The sequence below is a fragment of the Tiliqua scincoides genome, chromosome 2, assembly GCF_035046505.1.
Source record: "Tiliqua scincoides isolate rTilSci1 chromosome 2, rTilSci1.hap2, whole genome shotgun sequence".
Taxonomy (NCBI): Eukaryota; Metazoa; Chordata; class Lepidosauria; order Squamata; family Scincidae; genus Tiliqua; species Tiliqua scincoides.
The window spans coordinates 165,232,185-165,249,701 of record NC_089822.1 but is presented as its reverse complement, the minus strand read 5'-3'; the positions used below and the strand labels follow the sequence as shown (position 1 = coordinate 165,249,701).

The window sequence follows — 17,517 nt, the reverse complement described above, 5'->3', positions numbered from 1 at the left end:
CAGTAGGGTGCCTATCTCAAATGATGTCACAGGGATTAAAGATCTGTGCACACCCATCAGCTGGCTTGTTATCCTGCAACCAGGAAGATAAGAGAGTGGTAAAACTGCACGCTAGAGTGAGGTGGTACAGCGGGACCTTGGAGCTGAAACACTCCAATCTGAGCGCTCCAGAACGCTCCAATCTGAGCATTCCTCTTCAGGCAAAAAGCAGCAGAGGCGCAATCCTGATCAGGACCTGTGAGGGCAAGGGGTGTTAATGTGGAGGGGGAAGGTGTGGGGGCAAAGAGTGTTTACCCATTTCTGCCCAGCCCACATGCGTACACATTTGATCCCTGTTGTGTATATGCAACGTAGTTAACGTGGAGAAAAGGGGTGTGGGAGCAAAGGGTGTTAATGTGGAGGAAAGGGGAGTGGGTGTAAAGGGTGTTAAGCTGGAGAGCAAGGGTATGGGGGCAAGGGGTGTTAACCCACATGTGTACACATTTGATCCCTACTGCGTATACTTCACTTTGTTAATGTGGGGGGAAGGGCTGTTGATAACACCCCCCACCAGGTGCACACTACCACCCCATCGGCCAGCCGGTACTCCCCGCTCTTTATGAACGTCAGAGCCAGCAAAACACGTGTTCAAGCTGACATGGAGTCTCACAGGCTCGCACAAACTCCAGGCCAGCCCCAACCTGCCAGCCGAGCCTACCTCGCAGGTTTGTTGTGCGGGTAACTTGGGCAGCGAGCCCCTAGCAGGACTAGGGGTAAATAAACGGTGCCGGGCTCCTGCGGCCCGACGGGAGGGCGGTGGCCGGCCCTTCCCCGTGCCGGGCGGGGAGCCGGGCGTGGTCGGGCGCTGCACCTGAGCGGGCGTGCCGCGGACTTTGCCTGCCGGCCACCCGCCCGCAGGCCAGGAGATGCTCGCGGGCATGGGCCGGGCGGGCTGCGGGCGCTGCGCGGTCTTCCTGGCGGCGGCGCTGGTGCTGGACGCGGTGGGGCTGGCGCTGGTGCTGGCGGGCACGGCGGGGAGGCCCACGCTGGACGGGCGCCCCTACGAGGACTTCCTGGCGCTGAGCGGGGGGCTGCTGCTCTTCCTCTCGCTCCTCTGCTGGCTCTTCTGGTACTCCGGCAACCTGCGCGGCGTGGCCGACGAGGAGCTGCCCCTGGGCGCCCGCCCCGCCGCCGCCTCCGCGCCCCGCAGCCACGCGAGCCTCCTGCGCCTGGCCGCCAAGCTCTCCGAGCGCCTCTCGCAGCGCCGCCGCCGCCGCTCCCGCTCCGCGCCTGCGCCCTCCCTGCCGCCGCCGGCCACGGTCCTGGTCCGGCCCCCCGACCCTCTTGAGCTCGGCAGCCTCCGCCCCGCAGCGCACCCTGAGCCGGGCGCCGCCGGCGAGCGGCTGGTCTGACGCTCTTCCAGGTAACCGGCTCCGCTCTGCGCGTGCGCCAGCAGCTGTCTCTGAGCATGTGCCGAGGGCCTCTTGCTCATCACGGGTCAGCTGCCTCTAAGCGTCCGCGATGTAGAGTTTGGGCAGCTGTTTCCTGACAAGCTGCTGGTGTCTGACAAGGGTGACCGGCAGGGACGTGGGGAAACGTGGCTCGCCCGGACTCCAGCCCCTCGCTGATGAGCATCGTGAAGTCAGTTGAGGCTCGCTTTGACTAAGCAACCTTCTTTCGTGTTCTGTGGGTAGCTTAGAATTAGGAACAAAACAGCCCATGTCCCTCTGAGCATGTACAGAGTGCTTTTCCTGCACCACTGTGTAACTTGCCATTTGGATCATTAGGCTCTCTTTTAGGTTATTTAGTTACACCTCGTTAGTTATACCTCTTTTCATACCCCTATATTTATATAAATATTTATAACTATTTATACTCTTATATTTATTTATACCCCTTTTTATGGTCTGTCTGTTTTCAAAATTTTCTGTGACTTTTCATACAGCTGAAATAAAACAACAGATCTCTCACTGCACGAGTCACTTGGGTTGCCTAGCTTGGGTATGACATATCACAGGCTGTGTGTGTGTGTGTGTGATAGGCTAGAATTGTCTCCTGTTGTCAGGTACTACCCCAGCCATAAGACATTCCATGTTTTGCTAGTGAGTTTGCTATGCCTAACTGACTTTCTCATAACTTGAATAGAGAGCTGGTCTCCCTTGTACCTTCCCCTGCCCACACCAAGTTTGAGGGCATTAAGAGAAGTAGAGCTTTTCCACAATCGGGATCTCTGGATTCCCAACCTATTCAAGGCATGGTGGACGGGGACTCATGAGACAGTCTTCTCTGTGGTGGTGCCTTGCCTGGAGAGGTATGCTTGGCAGTGAGCTTGTGTTCATTCTGGCACCAGAAACTTTCTTAGTTTCCCAGACTTTTTAATGAGTGTATTCCGACTGGCTCCACGTTTTGATTGTTGTCTTTTGTTGAGTTGTTCTTACAACTGTTGTTTTTATTCATCTTTAGTCAGCTGCCTTGAGAGGCTTTGCCTGAAGTGCAGGTTATAAATGCCATTGTGCTTACAAACACACAGTAAGTGAGTAAGCAAGCACTAATTTCATTTCCCATGGTGTTCTTCGAGCAGTGATTTCAATATTAACGGTAAAAATGGAAGCAAAGTAGTTGTTAAACATTTATCCCGGAACCCAATGGTCTCTTATGACCCCTTCATGCTGGGTAAATAATGGCCTGCATGTTCTCTGTATCTTTTGGATAATGTTATCATCATTACGTGACCTGTATATACAGGTTCTCTTCCTGCTTAGCTTTCTGCCCTCGACAAAGCAGAATTCTACCTGAAGCACAGCAGAAGTAGCAGATAATAAATGTAGGATAGTCTATGCAGGGACCAGAACTTCCTTTCTGTTGCTCACAGCCTGCCTAAGGACACTTTCTGTCCTTCCTGCCTAAAGACACTTTCTAACACTTCTGGAAGTGGTAGTGAAGGAAGGACGTGTGCCTCCTCCCAATACTTGAAGGAACCCTGAAGTAGGCAGCAATTATTGAGAGTCAGTTTATCAGCCTGTGTTTTCAGCCATTTCAAGAATAGTTTTAAATGTGATGCAGAGTGGGGAGTATGGCATCTTTTCTCCCTGGCCATACATGAGACTAAGGCGCATATAATAGTTTTGGTCTACATATATCCGGGACTTGCAGTGCCACTAACACATTATGAGGTGCATGTTACATTTTCTTTATCTTTAGTTCACAATTTAATTTTAAAACCCAGTATAAAATAACATAGTACATAACCTATCCAGTTTTGCTCCAATAATGACAATACTGTATACATCTAGAGGCTTTGTGCCCTTTGACTGTCACATTCTAATATCAAGTAAATGGTTCCCCATCTTTTCAAAACAACTCCTAGAACACCTGATTTCCCTTTTTGCTGTCAGTTTATTCTTAAACATTGTGTTATGTTTACAATCACTCTTTTCAAAAGTCTGTTAAGTACTGATGTCCAGTTTTGAGTTGCACATATCAAATATTCCACAGGATCCACATAGCTTGCTTTGGTTTGGCTTTTAGCAACAAGTTGGTAGTGCAGACAATGTATGCCCTGTTGTTGGGCAGGAGGTCTGGTCTAGAGGGTAGAGCCTCCGTCTGCCTGAAGATAACATCCACAGGGTCACCAGTTCGAGGCCACTGGCACCGTGCGACCTTGGAGCAGCTGACAAGCTGAAGCCGAGCTATTCTATCTGCTCTGAGCGTGGGAGGATGGAGGCCAGAATGTCAAGCCAGATCGGAATGAAACACCTTGAATGTAGTCGTTCTTGAAAGAAAGAACCTTCTTTGAAATTGTAAAAATCCCTATTTAATAGGGATTTAATAAAGCCTGCCTATGTAAACCGCCTTGAATAAAGTCTTGAATAAAGACCAAGAAAGGCGGTATATAAATACCTTTTATTATTATTATTATTATTATTATTGTCTTTATAATGGTTTCTAGTAACCATTTCCAATCAATATTTATCTTTCCTTCGTCCTGCCAAAGGTACATCAGGTTTGCACCTGCTTGGACAGAAGCCCAAGAATGGTCTGAAACTATAATGTATATACATATAGTATAATCCTTGTGGCATGTAGCACCACCTGTATAGTAAAGAAAATTTTGAATCATGAATGTTTCATTTACTGACACAAGTTACTTTCAGTGTTGATTCCCAAGGTGTGAGCCTTCGTGGTGACTTTTATAAGAGGCAGCCTTTGAAATCTCCTTTTTGCTTGTGGAGAGGTCCCCAAACAGGGTGACCAGACATCCTCTTTTTCCAGGACATGTTCTCTTTTTTTAGCCTCTTGTCCTGGAAAAGAACTTAAATGTCCTCCTTTACCCTTTGAGCAGGTCCCTGCAGGCAGCACATAGCCTTCTTGTAATTAATACATTATATGTAATAGTTTTAAATTTAATAAGTAATTAAATCAATATATGAGTGTTTTTAGCTTTAATTTTATCATGTCCTACATTTTTCTTGGATGCCCTACATTTTGGGGTGCCTGGTCCTCTTTTGCAGTTATGCCATCTGGTCACATTGACCCCATACTAGAGGCCACATCCAACATTGGACTGGCCCTCTGAGCCCCATGGCTTTATATTTATTTGTGCCCCCCACTAATAGTAAATCATAATGTGAACTAATAACATGCCAATGTTTTCTCCTATGGTGAACATTTTTGGAGCTATGTATAAATTTTTTTTTATAATTGGCCCACCATAAGAGCAAGACTTAGTGATGTGGCTCTGGCTACTGAATGGAAACCCTGACTTAGTGGATTTCAGTGACTATAACTGATGAGGTACTGAAATGTCACAGTACCATTTAGTGCTAAATATGTTGCATGAATCAGTGGGATAGTAGCATTCCTGCTTTACAAAGAAGTCCTTAGTATTCTTTCACCTGGGTCCAAAATACAGTAACCTGATTTGCATGTCACTGTATGCATGATATTTATGCAGTGGCTTGTCAAAATCATATAGCATTACAGTACAGCATATAGTGCGCAACCACAAGATACATTTTTGACAAGTGTTTATGCCAGTTTCATTGTTGACATGGCATTGGGCGGCCACGTGGGCCGTAAGTACTCTGGTGGCTCTAGTCTGCAGCTGGGCATTTGCTTCAGTCTGTTCTGGATGTCCTGCCCCAGGATTGCTCCATGCCGAGCTTGGCCATTTGCTGTGCTACCATGTTCCATACCGCAGTGACATAATAGAATAAAAGCACTTAGACTGTGCTCTGTGTGGGACAGCTGTCCCCTGAGTAGCATGTAATGTTCTCCAAACAGGCCTTTTTTCCTGCTTCTGAGATGCACTAAGCCCTATGCCTCCCCCCCCCCCAGATCCCCAGAGGTTGCACAGACTGTAACAAAAGACTGCATGTGCCCAAACTAGCCATTATGACGGCAGACTCCTGGCTAAGGTTGCTGCCAAGTTCTTTCAGCTGCCAAAAAGTGGTGGTGCTTTTAAAAACTGCATGGGGTGGAGCTCAGACATGGGGGGGGGGAAACAGTGCTTGGGAAGAAAGCAAATGTTTGGGGGGTGGGGAAGTGAGCATAGAAAAGGGAAGGCTTCAGGTTTCCCTCTTACATGTCCATTCTGCATTTTCAGTCTTCTCCAAGGAGTGTCATGCCATTGTAACATCCAGTTTGTCTCAAATTGAAATAATGCCCATTGTTCAGCCATTGCTTTGTGTTACCTTTTTGTAATTGATTGTCTTGGTGATGTTTTAGGACCCAATCCTATCCAACTTTCCTGCTCCAGTGTAGCCACAATGCAGCCCCGTGGTAAGGAAACACGTGTTCCCATACCTTGAGGAGGCACCAGTGACTGCCCCTCCATTGCAGGATGCAGCACACACCCCACTGGAACAACTGCACCAGCACTGAAAAAATGAATAGGATTGGGCCCTTAATCTAAGAATCGTGGATGCGAAAAGGTTCAAAGAGCCCAATCCTACATGTGTCTGCTCAGAAGTAATTCCCATGTGGTTCACTGGCATTCCTTCCCAAGCCAGCGTGTGTAGGGTTGCAACCAAAGTTCTGTATGCCTGATACCACCCTGGTCTTTCAAGGTCCCTTTCTTGGGAGGGAGGGAGGGAAGACTTTCTTTTTAATCACAGGAGCAGCAAAACTGTCCAAAGAACTGGAGCTGATGCTCTTGTTAGGCACACACACTGCTGTGCTCTTCTTGTAACTGTCGACTTCCAGAACCAGCATAACACAACACGCTATCTTTTCATCTGTTTCTCTTCTCTCCCCACCACATTTCAATTTTTTCTTAATGAACATACATCTGGAGACCATTTTTCTATGCATTGTTACACTAGCAGGAAAGCTTTCTCTCTTTTTCAGTTCTGGGAGCAAGCCGTACCACACTTCAGGTGCACACTGAAGTCATTCTGTTTCCTTGAAGGGGAAAGCTAATGGATGCTGATTTGATCAGATTTGGTCAAGCAGCTTGTCCAGTGAATTAAACCAGCAATAAGGACAGTTTTAATGTCCTACTTAAAATTACTTCCTTCTCATTGTTTTAATCTCATTGGTAGCAAAGAATTGGATGTCCTTTGGGCAACAATTACAAACGCACCCGGCAATAAGCCCAAATGGACAGAATGGAACTTATTTCTGAATGCACTGGTATATGAATATGCTTGTGTTCATATTTCTGTGCTGTTTTAACACTAACTTAAGGTCTTTTATGGCATGAGGGAGGAAAAATAAACCAAATTATATAGTTGTTATTGTTTATCTGTCTGAGGCAAAGGTCAACATTTGAAGACAGTGTCAATATTTGGGGCTGTCTCACCATAATCCACTGCCCACGTCCTTTCTGCTTAGGGTGGGATAACGTTCTCTCAGTTTGTGCGAACAGGAATCTCTTTGGGGAATGGGCAAGTTAGACCCACTCCTGATGCTCGCAGCTCAAGGCAGACTCTGAAGCAAGACAAACAAGCCAGACCTTGGAGTTTTTCAGAGCCTGTTTACAAGCAGCCTTGGTATCCCTGAATCAGGCAGCTGATATCTGCATTCTGCAAGAAGCACTCGGCCTGTTCTCTTGTAATGCTATGGGCTACATAGCCAGTAACCCCTAGACCTGGTCCAAATATTTGCTCAGCTTTCCAGTGTGTTTTTTCTGAGTCCCAGATGTGGATGTGAGCCAGTCACTCTTTCTTCTTCCTCCTAGGTCGAAGTCATTGTGGAATGACCTTTCATAGACCCATATGCTGATCCATCGCCTGTACCATTCCTGTTGATTGGCGGAGCTCCCTTCTGTGCCACAGCAGCTGGAAGAGCCTGGTTTTTATCAGTTGTTATATTTTTTTCTTTATTATTTTTGCCAAAGATTCTTGTACCAAAGCATTGGACCGCCACCTCGTTGAGAACCGTTTGTGGAAAAGCCGCCGGTGGTGACTTGAGAACATGCCTGTACAAGAGAGTCATTCACTGGCTGCGGATCGATTTTTTGATGCTGAAGGATTTTCATAGGAATGGCTTATTTTTTGTTGTGTCCCACACTGCGTGGTGCTTTCTCAGCCCCAAAGGGCTGCACTTAATGGCTATGCAGACTGTTGTTGATCCACAAGTGTGAAGTCATGCAAGTGAACTGGCAGTCACTTTGGCACCTGCTCCTTATGAACCTTTGGGGTGGTTAGCATGTTAACATGTGTACTTGTTTACAAAAAAAAAGTGAAGGGAGAAATATTTATAATAAAGTTGAATTTTTTTTATTTTTGAGATAAGTGGCTTGTGGGTGTTGTGGTTAGCAGCACTGCGTTGGGTCCTTTGCTTTATTCTTTTGTTGGATCCTGTGCTTATTATTAAGCTGCAGATCTTAGGTCCAGACCAAACATGCAAAAACCCACATGGAAATGGGCATGCCCCACAGCATAAACACACATTTGGGTGCAAAACCCTCATGGGTTTCCTTATCTGTGAGACATTTGTGAATTTTTTCACAATGGAATATCCAATTACCTCTTTCCTGCTTTTCCACCTCTGAATCCATGAGTTTGGAGCCTTCCACATGGCTTTTTGAATGTAAGATCACAAAACTCACATGGTTTTTTATATCCGTGAGTTCTGAGTCCTTGGAGGGGAGATGGCCCCCTTCCTCTCCGCTCAATCGAAACTCCCAGTGGAGCAACAGATGGGAGAGGCTGGTGGCCAGACAGACTGAAGACTCATCTGTTCTCCATCCTTCCAACTGTGCCGCTCTGGTCGCTTCATGGCAATGCTGGCCCTGCCTGTGCATTTTTCCTTATCCTGTAGGGAAAAACAACATCCCTTGTGGGACAAACAGCTGCCTGGCAAGCAGAGTTTGATGGTGAAAAGAGTATGGGTAGGAAGGATAATTCTCTCCTTTTCCCACTCCTGTTGCTCTGATAAAGTTGGCAGTCCCCTATAGTTGCTTTCATGAAATATATCATGAACCAAAGCAGTGGGAAGAATGTTTCACCTTTTCCTACTGCACTTCTTTCCTGATCAAAATCCTCCATAGTTGCTGTTTACTTCCAAAGGGATACATTTTCCCCATGGGGAAAACTATAGCTGGGGGAGGGATTTGCAGAAAGAAATGAGGAAGAGAAGAGGTTAAATATATGCACCCTGCCACCACTCTGATTGAATTAGCAGCCCCTACAGCTGCTTTCATTAAACGTGAAAAATAGCTACAGATCAAATCATGAATCTGCCACATCACATTTATCATGGCCAGAAGACCCCATGAAGGAACTGAAATCAGTAAGCACAGTTTGAGCTCAGCTGTTCTGATCACACTGGATTTGATTGAGCCCCCTGTTTTTTTTCGCCCCTGGAGTGATGGTCTGTGAAGCCTCCTTTCAAGGTTGCCTATACACCATGTCTCTGGAACTGCAAGAGCTAACGCTTGTACCTGAAACCAACACACAGTTTTCTTTCCCATCCCCATCTATTTCCTGCTAACTTGATGAAATAAGGAACTTCTGAACAGTCTCTACTGAAAATTAGGTTCATAAGAATGGATTGTAGTAATGTAGACAGTTACAGAATTTGGGAGTTTAATGGATATTTCTGGACATTGTCTGCTGGCTATTTATTTTTTGGCAGTATCTGGAGCTGGCTGCCATTGTCAGCTATGGGCAGGATCCTGAGAAACATGAGCACTTTCAAATCATTAATCTCAGGAGATCTTGTGCTGAAATCTCAACCAATGAAATCATGGATATAAAACTGCTGAATTTGGCTGCATCATACCGTATACAGCACACAAACAAAAAATTCACTGACCCATCAAAGCAATGCTTCCTGTCGCATATCAGACTTTCAGAAATGTATGGAATGTACAAACACCAATTTTGAATCATGTTTTCTTCCTTTTGAGTCATTTGAACCTCACATGACTTTGCAACATAAGCATGAAGTGTCCCCACACACCTGGGCTGATTTTTTGTTTTTAAGGAAGCAGATAGGTGCAGCTGTTCAGATACCCTTTGTGGTTTTTCCCCCCCTCCCAGGGGATGATAGAGAATGGCAGGTCTATTGGAGCCCTCCTCTTTATGCAGCATTACTTACCTCAGAAGTTTATCACTTCTGCCTCTGTTCATCTGGTTGCCTGTTCTATACTGAAAGATAGCTGTTGAACAAAATTGTACTGCCCAAATGCCAACTGATAGCTTTAAAAAAAAAAAAATCTGATGTGCACATGACATTCTAATGGCATTTCTTTCCATCTAGAAATAGTTTAGCAAGCAGAACTGCCCAAGGCTGTGCATCTAATATATAAAAGACAGAACTGAGTAAACAAATACTCGTATTTGCTAGATCACTCTCAGCTGCGATACTGTGCCTTATGGCATTCATACTAGATCTATCAGAGTGATGTATGGGAGTAGGGCCCACTCAAGCAAAACAGGGTGCTTTGTAGCTCACTGCACAAAGATACAGGCTGGGAACCAGGCCAGGTAGGTTTTAGCAAAACCCAGGATTTACCCACTAGCAAGGCATTCACCTTTAGCATGACTGGCCAGAAACACCCATGGCAGGGACAAAGGAGGGGGGAGGTGACTCTAGAACCCATACCAACTACTTCACAAAGCTGCTTACTAACCACCCAGCCATAGTAGGAAACAAGCAAAGAGCACCTCAACCAGCATTTAACAACTTGCATCACTGTGGACAGGCACACTTAACTGAGATGCAGTAGTACAGGGATCTATCAGATGGAGCACCACATGGGCCAATCAGTCACTGGGCTGACGTGTGATACTGGGTACTTTCTGCAGCAGTTCAGCCAGCTAGTCACACCAACACACACTCCATTCACTTTGCTACATCTGCTGGCACATAGCTGCTGGCATACCTGCTGGCGTGGTTGTCTCTATGCTTCTCTTCATGTTCCCCTACCACTGACTGCCATATACCACAGCAGCAGAGAACAGGGAACATTACACAGGCCTACAAAATTGAGGGTCAAAAAAGTTTGGTTTGATATGAATTTGGGGTGCCGATTCCAAAAATGGCATCTGTTTTGCCCTATCACATCTAGTTTTGGAGATATAGTATAACCTCATTAGTGAATGGTCCAAGCAGCTTCCTCATGAGGAAGCCATGGTGTAGGCTTCCTCATGAGGAAGTTGCTTGTACCATTCACTAAAGAGGCTATGCCGTGTCTCCAAAACTAGGGCAAAATGGATGCCATTTTTGGAATCGGCACCCCAAATATATGCAGGAATTGGTGTAACATTCAAGGAAGCAAAATGTGTGTTGGCCTGTGTTATCACTGGGGAGTGTTGCCAGCACTGCTTCTCCAATCTGTTATGCCCGCATTCTCCGGTAATCTGTTGCCAACACTGCTCCTTCACATGTACACGTGTGACCTACACGTGCCATGCGCACATACCTGAAATTGGGGAAATTAGCAAGCCAAATGTCAAATCTAGCAGTGTGACAAGGTTTGGGATCCTTGACATGGATGAGCAGTGCAACCAATCTCAAAGTGCCTCAAAATTAGGCTAACAGTCACCACAAGACAGAGCTTTTCAAAGAAGATAAAGAGTTTATTAAAGCAATAACCTTTTGGGAAGAGAGAGAGAGAGAGATAAAATCACCTATCCTAGTCTGCTGGTTTGCTTGAGTGTGAAGTCCTTCTTGAATGGCAGGGCTGTAAAGTTCCCAGGTTCTTCCAAAGTGAAATGCCAGGCTGTACTCCCCCACTGCCTCTGGAGTGAATGAACTCTTTCTTCTGTTCTTGTCTTGTTCTTGCTCTGTCTAATCTGCTTCTAGAGCAGGGAAGTTATAGGACTTTTCACAAAAGAAACAAAGGAATATCTGCAGGACAAAGGAGTTTGGAGAGCTTCTTGAGTGATGCATTTTGGGCTTCCTGGCCTTGATTAAGTTTTCTAGGAGGTCAGAAAAGAGCTTGATTGCCCATCCAGGAAGTTTCTACTGAACAATAGTGTGGCAGGTGTGTTATTTCAGGTGGAAGGACTTCTTGGCCTAGAGTCTGAAAAGGAACTACCTAGTTGGACAATTGTAATTCAATGTAACATTCAGGCAGGACTTGTTCTTGCTAGTTATCCTTTGTCAAACCTCAAGCACCCAGATTTAATCAACCATAGAGGGGCCTTCCCTTGGGATCCAGCAAAATTTCTTCCTTTTTCACTTCAGGGAGGCCTGTCAGACTCTGAAACCAAGATGGACGTGTGTCTGGGGAAAGAAGGTAACAGGAGCACCCCCCCCCCCCAGAGCCCAAGAAGTCACAGAGTGAGGATGCTACAGTCCCTGGGAACTGATTGGCCTCTCCCCTGCAGAGTCCCACCCTGAGGCCAGCTGAGGTAAGAACAGTTAGAGTGGGAAGACAAGATCTTTGTCTGCTAACAAAGAGGCAGCCTGTCTGATGTCTGCCAGACATAAGCATTTCGGTTTTGGAACAAATTGTCTGAGGATGACCTTCAGATTCGAAACCTTCAGTTTGAGGCCTGTAAATGGTGAAACAACAGATCAACACTGTACAACAGTGACATGCAGTGAGCTCCAGGGCTGGGGAGGCACAGTGTGTGGAGCTCCTGGGTGATGTTATGCGCAAGGCTTCCTGGGGGCCACCTGGAAGCCCCACTGCCTGTGCAATCACAGCAGAGGCTGAGCTCTTGCTGCTGCAGCTCTAGTCTATCAGAGAGACACAGAGAATCTAGAGCAACTAGAGCTTGTGGCAGCTGCAGCTCAGCTTCCCCTCTGATCGTGCAGCTGCTCAAAAACTGGTGAAGTACCTGTGCAATTACAGGAGAGGCTGATCTGACAGAAGAGGGGAGGCTCTGCCTCCCTTGACTCCCCTGACCACACATCCCCGCTATACAACATCTCGTAGGGTTGTAACCAGGACCAGCTGCATAGCTCTCTGGAGGCATGCATGGTTCTATCTTCCTTCTCCCAGACACCAAAGTTTGTATTGAAAACCCACGTTTTGACAGGGAAGGCTTGTTCAGTCTTGTTACCAACAATTCCCTGAAATGTTGTAAGAATACTAGGGTAATGACAAAAACTTTAGACTTATTTCCTCCTCCTCTTCGAAGGAAAAGTTGAGACAGGGCCAACATCCTTATTTTCATCAGTAGCACAGGTGCATTGCATCAGAACAGTGGATCGCAATCTTTTACTTCAAAAAACAGCCTTTGAAAAAATGCTCTGACCCCTGTTCAGCATATTTTGTTCTGACAAAGAGGGGTTGAGCCAGGACATGTGACCCTTTTGCCTAAGATGGTCACATTTCACATCAATCAAGTCTTTCATTACCTGTGTGTTTTCGCTCCATGGTTTAAGAGGGAGAAGGAGCTAGTAGAATTGCATCATTCTAGGCACACAACAGGTTGTTTATCTGTCACCAGGCCAAACATGTTTCTACCCAGCATCTGGCTCACTGGGTGACTTTCTCCCAGCTTACCAGTTGGCTAAGAAAGAGGTCTAGACTCCTTGAGAGCACACACCTCCAGAGTGGTTCCATCCTCCACCTCGAACCTGAGCTGCAGGGTAGCAACATGGTCAATGCCAAGTCTAAAAGGGCATTAGTTCAACTATTAGGTTAGCCTTTGGTTCAGTGATGGGGAGGTCAGATTCCTGCATTTGTGGACATCTACATGCGAGTTCAGTATAATGGATTTCATTTTCTCAACAATGTTGTGATTTAGGGCTTTTCTTATTGTGTGGAAAATATTTTTTAACTCCAAATGGCTTCATGAGGTAAAAGGCCTCATGCACTTGCAATGCATGCTCATCCTGGTCTAGTGTCTTCATCCAGAGAAATTTGGGGAATTTTCTTTAACCATGTAGAGGCCAGTTTGGATTGTCTGCCCTCCTCGTGGTGTGATTAAAACATATTCCCCACATTCCCCTGGATGGGAAAGGAGGGGCTGGGATGTTTATGCTCCATTGAAGTACAGAGCCTTTACTGCATAGGAATGGTTCAGGGTTAAAAAATATTGTCCAAACTAGCCCATGGCAACCTCATATCACATCATTCTGGTGACACAAGGATCTACACTGTGCTGCTGTCTCATAAGCTCAACAATGCTTTCGGACAGGGGTGCTCAAAGTTCTTGGCAGGAGGGCCACATCATCTCTCTAACACTGTGTCAGGGGTCGAAAAAAGGAATTAATTTACATTTCAAATTTGAATATATTTACATAAATGAATATATTAGAGACAGAAAATGAATGAATGAATTCAAACCAGTTCATAAACACTTTCTAATATTGGGGGGGGGGGGAGGAATATTCCAGCCAGTTCATAAACACATTCAGATTCACAAAAGGGATGGAGGATCCTCCAGCCAGTTCATAATCATTTTTCACACTCAAAGGGGGTGGGGGATCTTCCAGCCAGTTCATAATCACTTTCACACTCACAAACGGGGAGGGGGATCCTCCAGACTTTCACACACACACACACACACACACACACCTGCCCTCCTTCCCTCCCTCCCTCCCTCGCTCGCTAGGACAGCATGTGCTGCTGTGTGACCTTCCGCCCTCACTCACACGGGATCTTTCTCTCCTGCGCTCTCCCGTTTCCCGGTCTTCCCCCTCTGGCTCCACGAGCAACCTGCAAGTCTCATGTTGCCTTCCCACTATAAAAGGCCCTGCGTGCCTGCTGGGCTTGTCTTTCCTTTGCTGCCACTGAGCTCAGCGGCAGCAAGGGAAAGCCAGACGCTGAGCTTGCGCATCAGGCCAGCGTGGCCTGGGGTGAGGGCCAAGTGCCCGTTGGAGATGGGGGGACCCCCTGGGGGCTGCAAGTGGCCTGCGGGCCAGGGTTTGAGCAGCCCTGCTTTTGGACTTCCAAACTAGTGACATCTTTATTCCAGAATCTTGATCCATCGTACCAGCACTACAAATTTTTTTCGCAATATGTGTTGACGGTCATTTTGTTCTGGAACTCACATGATTGATGATTTTAATTTCTATGCATGAGTACAAGACATAATCCCAGGTTAGCCTTGGAGTCAATAGGTGGCCTTCAGCAAGTGTCATTGTATATACAGTGCCAGTGTATAAACTAGAAACAATTACCTAGTTCATAAAGTTATTGAGAGGATCAGATGATCACAAAGTGTTTCGTACTGTGAAAGAGTATGATAAATGTCTTTTTTTTTAATTCATATTTTCTATCTTCTTACAGATATAGCAGGTTAATATATACCACACTAAGCAAGTGAGAAACAATAAGAGCAGATAACATAATTTGTTGTTTACTCATTTACAGAATCTCTAAACTTACATGATTTGTTTTTTCAGTTTACATGATCTGTTTTTCAGGCAAGGTGCGGGGAAAGAGCAGGGCAGGAGAGGGGTGGGACCAGCAGAGCTCTGCTCCACCGGATCCGGAACCCCATGCCGGGCCTCCAGGCTTGACACGGGGCCTCTTAATTCTGTGACAGTAAAATAGCTGGCGCATGCTTGAGTGTCCCCATTGCAGGAGGAGACTCCAGTGGCTGCCCAAAGCCCATAGGATGCAGTGGCAGCTATTTTGGCACCACAGTTCCTCTGGGCGCTGGGCAGCTCAGAATTGGGCTGTAACAGTCAGCAATGATCCATTGTCATTTCCTCAGTGGGTGTCAGGGTGGAACTTCAACAGCAAAAATCTAGTAATGATCCTTGATATCAAAAAGTCTCTCTCCAGCCTTTGGGATGTTGTGGTGAATGCAGTGACCCTTCACTTCTTGGAAAAAGTTCCATTTGTACATACCTGGTACTGGGTGACCTGAGACAACTTGAGCTGCATTTTCATTCTGATTCAGGAATCCTCATGACTGCAAAACTAGCATAACTGGGACATGTATAGAGCATGCCAGATCACTTAGCTAGTATCATGGCTGGTACTGTGCAGCGTTTTGCTAATGCCTGGTTATTAGTAGAGACCATCCACAATGGGGGCTGACCCTGGGATTTTCTACCATTCAGTCAGGACAGTAGGAGCTTGGTCTATCTGAAATCTATAAAAGAAGCAGGCTAGTTTGAGTCTGGCATATTTTTGTTCTAGAATGGAAAAACTGGCCATTGATGATGACCCCTCTGGCTCCTCTTGGAAGTGAATGAGGAAAATCCATCTATGTGAGTACAGTGCCTTCCTAGACAGGATTTCTGTCTAGCTAGTTTTGTGGGGATTTATAATTTTTAATGTGTCAAATTCTGAAAGACTTTTGTCTAATTGCAAGTGCCTTTTTGGTACTTTTGTCCTTGTCCCATTCTGTTTTATTTCTGGCTTAAACAAATCAACTCTCTTGCTGTTTTTATGACACTTGGTATTCTGTCCTGCCCAGAATGAAGAATTCCCTCTCCTTGCTCCTGATGTCTGTGCAGGGCTTCTGCTACTATTCAGGGCAAGTGGAGATGCTAAAGAGTTGGAAGCTGCCCAGTCAGTTGGCTCCCCATGCTGAGAGAACTCTGGTCTTTTGGGCTTACCCAAATGGGAGGAGGAGTGAAAAAAGTCATCCTGGTTTTGTCCGAATTTGGAGGCCAAGTTCCCTTTCTGGTTGCAATGAGAATATACCTGTTTTGTTTTAAAAGGTAACCAGAGTATATAGGAAGATCAGTTTCATGGCCTGTGTGCTTTGCTTCTTCCTCTCATCCCAGTACAGAGGGCCACGTGAGGCCTCCTCTGGATAGTCACAGATGTAAAGCTCATCAGAGTTGAGAATATGACATCCTCCAGTTAGTGGAAGAGAGAAAAGAAACAGTTTGGAGCCAATCTGATCTCTAAGAGAGCAGACAGAGAACAAATACTTTTCTCTGGAGTCAGATAAAACTGGAGTTAAGTTGGGGGGGGGCTGAAATTGTTCAGGGCTATATTGACTTGACTATATTGATAAGAAACTAAGACAGAATCAGCTGGTGTGCTGAGCCATTATGCAAGCATCCATTCTGATTTTCTTGTATATTTGTAAATAATAAAAGACCCCATAAGTTTCCAGTGCTTTTTCTTGTTCATAGCTAAGAAAATCCTTCCACGCTGCATGCAGCTGGAGTTCTTACCACTTGGTGACGCTGGAAGTGCATATAAAATAATATGATATATTTATATAGTACTTTAGAATGTTCCTCTTTGCCGACAATGCAGCGATCACTACCCACTCTGCCAAAGATCTCCAGCAGCTCATGGATCGTTTTAGCAAGGCCTGCCAAGATTTTGGACTGACAATCAGCCTGAAGAAAACACAGATCATGGTTCAGGATGTGGACTTACCTCCCTGCATTACAATCTCTGCACATGAACTGGAGGTTGTCCATGACTTTGTGTACCTTGGCTCAACGATCTCCGACACTCTTTCGATACCGAGCTAAACAAACGCATTGGTAAAGCAGCTACCATGTTTTCCAGACTCACAAAGAGAGTCTGGTCCAACAAGAAGCTGATGGAACATACCAAGATCCAGGTCTACAGAGCTTGCGTCCTGAGTACACTTCTGTACTGCAGCGAGTCATGGACTCTTCGCTCACAACAGGAGAGGAAAATGAACGCTTTCCACATGCGCTGCCTCCGACGCATTCTCGGCATCACCTGGCAGGACAAAGTTCCAAACAACACAGTCCTGGAACGTGCTGGAATCCCTAGCATGTACGCACTACTGAAACAGAGACGCCTGCGTTGGCTCGGTCATGTCGTGAGAATGGATGATGGCCGGATCCCAAAGGATCTCCTCTATGGAGAACTCGTGCAAGGAAAGCGCCCTACAGGTAGACCACAGCTGCGGTACAAGGACATCTGCAAGAGGGATCTGAAGGCCTTAGGAGTGGACCTCAACAAGTGGGAAACCCTGGCCTCTGAGCGGCCCGCTTGGAGGCAGGCTGTGCAGCATGGCCTTTCCCAGTTTGAAGAGATACTTGGCCAGCAGTCTGAGGCAAAGAGGCAAAGAAGGAAGGCCCATACCCAGGGAGACAGACCAGGGACAGACTGCACTTGCTCCCAGTGTGGAAGGAATTGTCACTCCCGAATCGGCCTGTTCAGCCACACTAGACGCTGTTCCAGAACCACCATTCAGAGCGCGATACCATAGCCTTTCGAGACTGAAGGTTGCC

General features: G+C 46.3%; 1 protein-coding gene across 1 annotated transcript; it reads left to right on the top strand.

The window, feature by feature from the left end:
• The first annotated feature begins 917 nt into the window (after positions 1-917).
• Positions 918-7,667, top strand: LOC136638864 (transmembrane protein 238-like). Its single transcript, XM_066612892.1, has 2 exons — positions 918-1,402; positions 7,160-7,667. Exon 1 carries the CDS (start codon positions 918-920, stop codon positions 1,389-1,391), a length of 474 nt encoding a protein of 157 aa, XP_066468989.1. The 3' UTR covers positions 1,392-1,402; positions 7,160-7,667.
• Positions 7,668-17,517: the final 9,850 nt, after the last annotated feature.

What these genes read in the sequence shown, in the direction of transcription:
- LOC136638864 (XM_066612892.1), top strand. Translation starts at nt 918, where the DNA reads ATGGGCCGGGCGGGCTGCGGGCGCTGCGCGGTCTTCCTGGCGGCGGCG.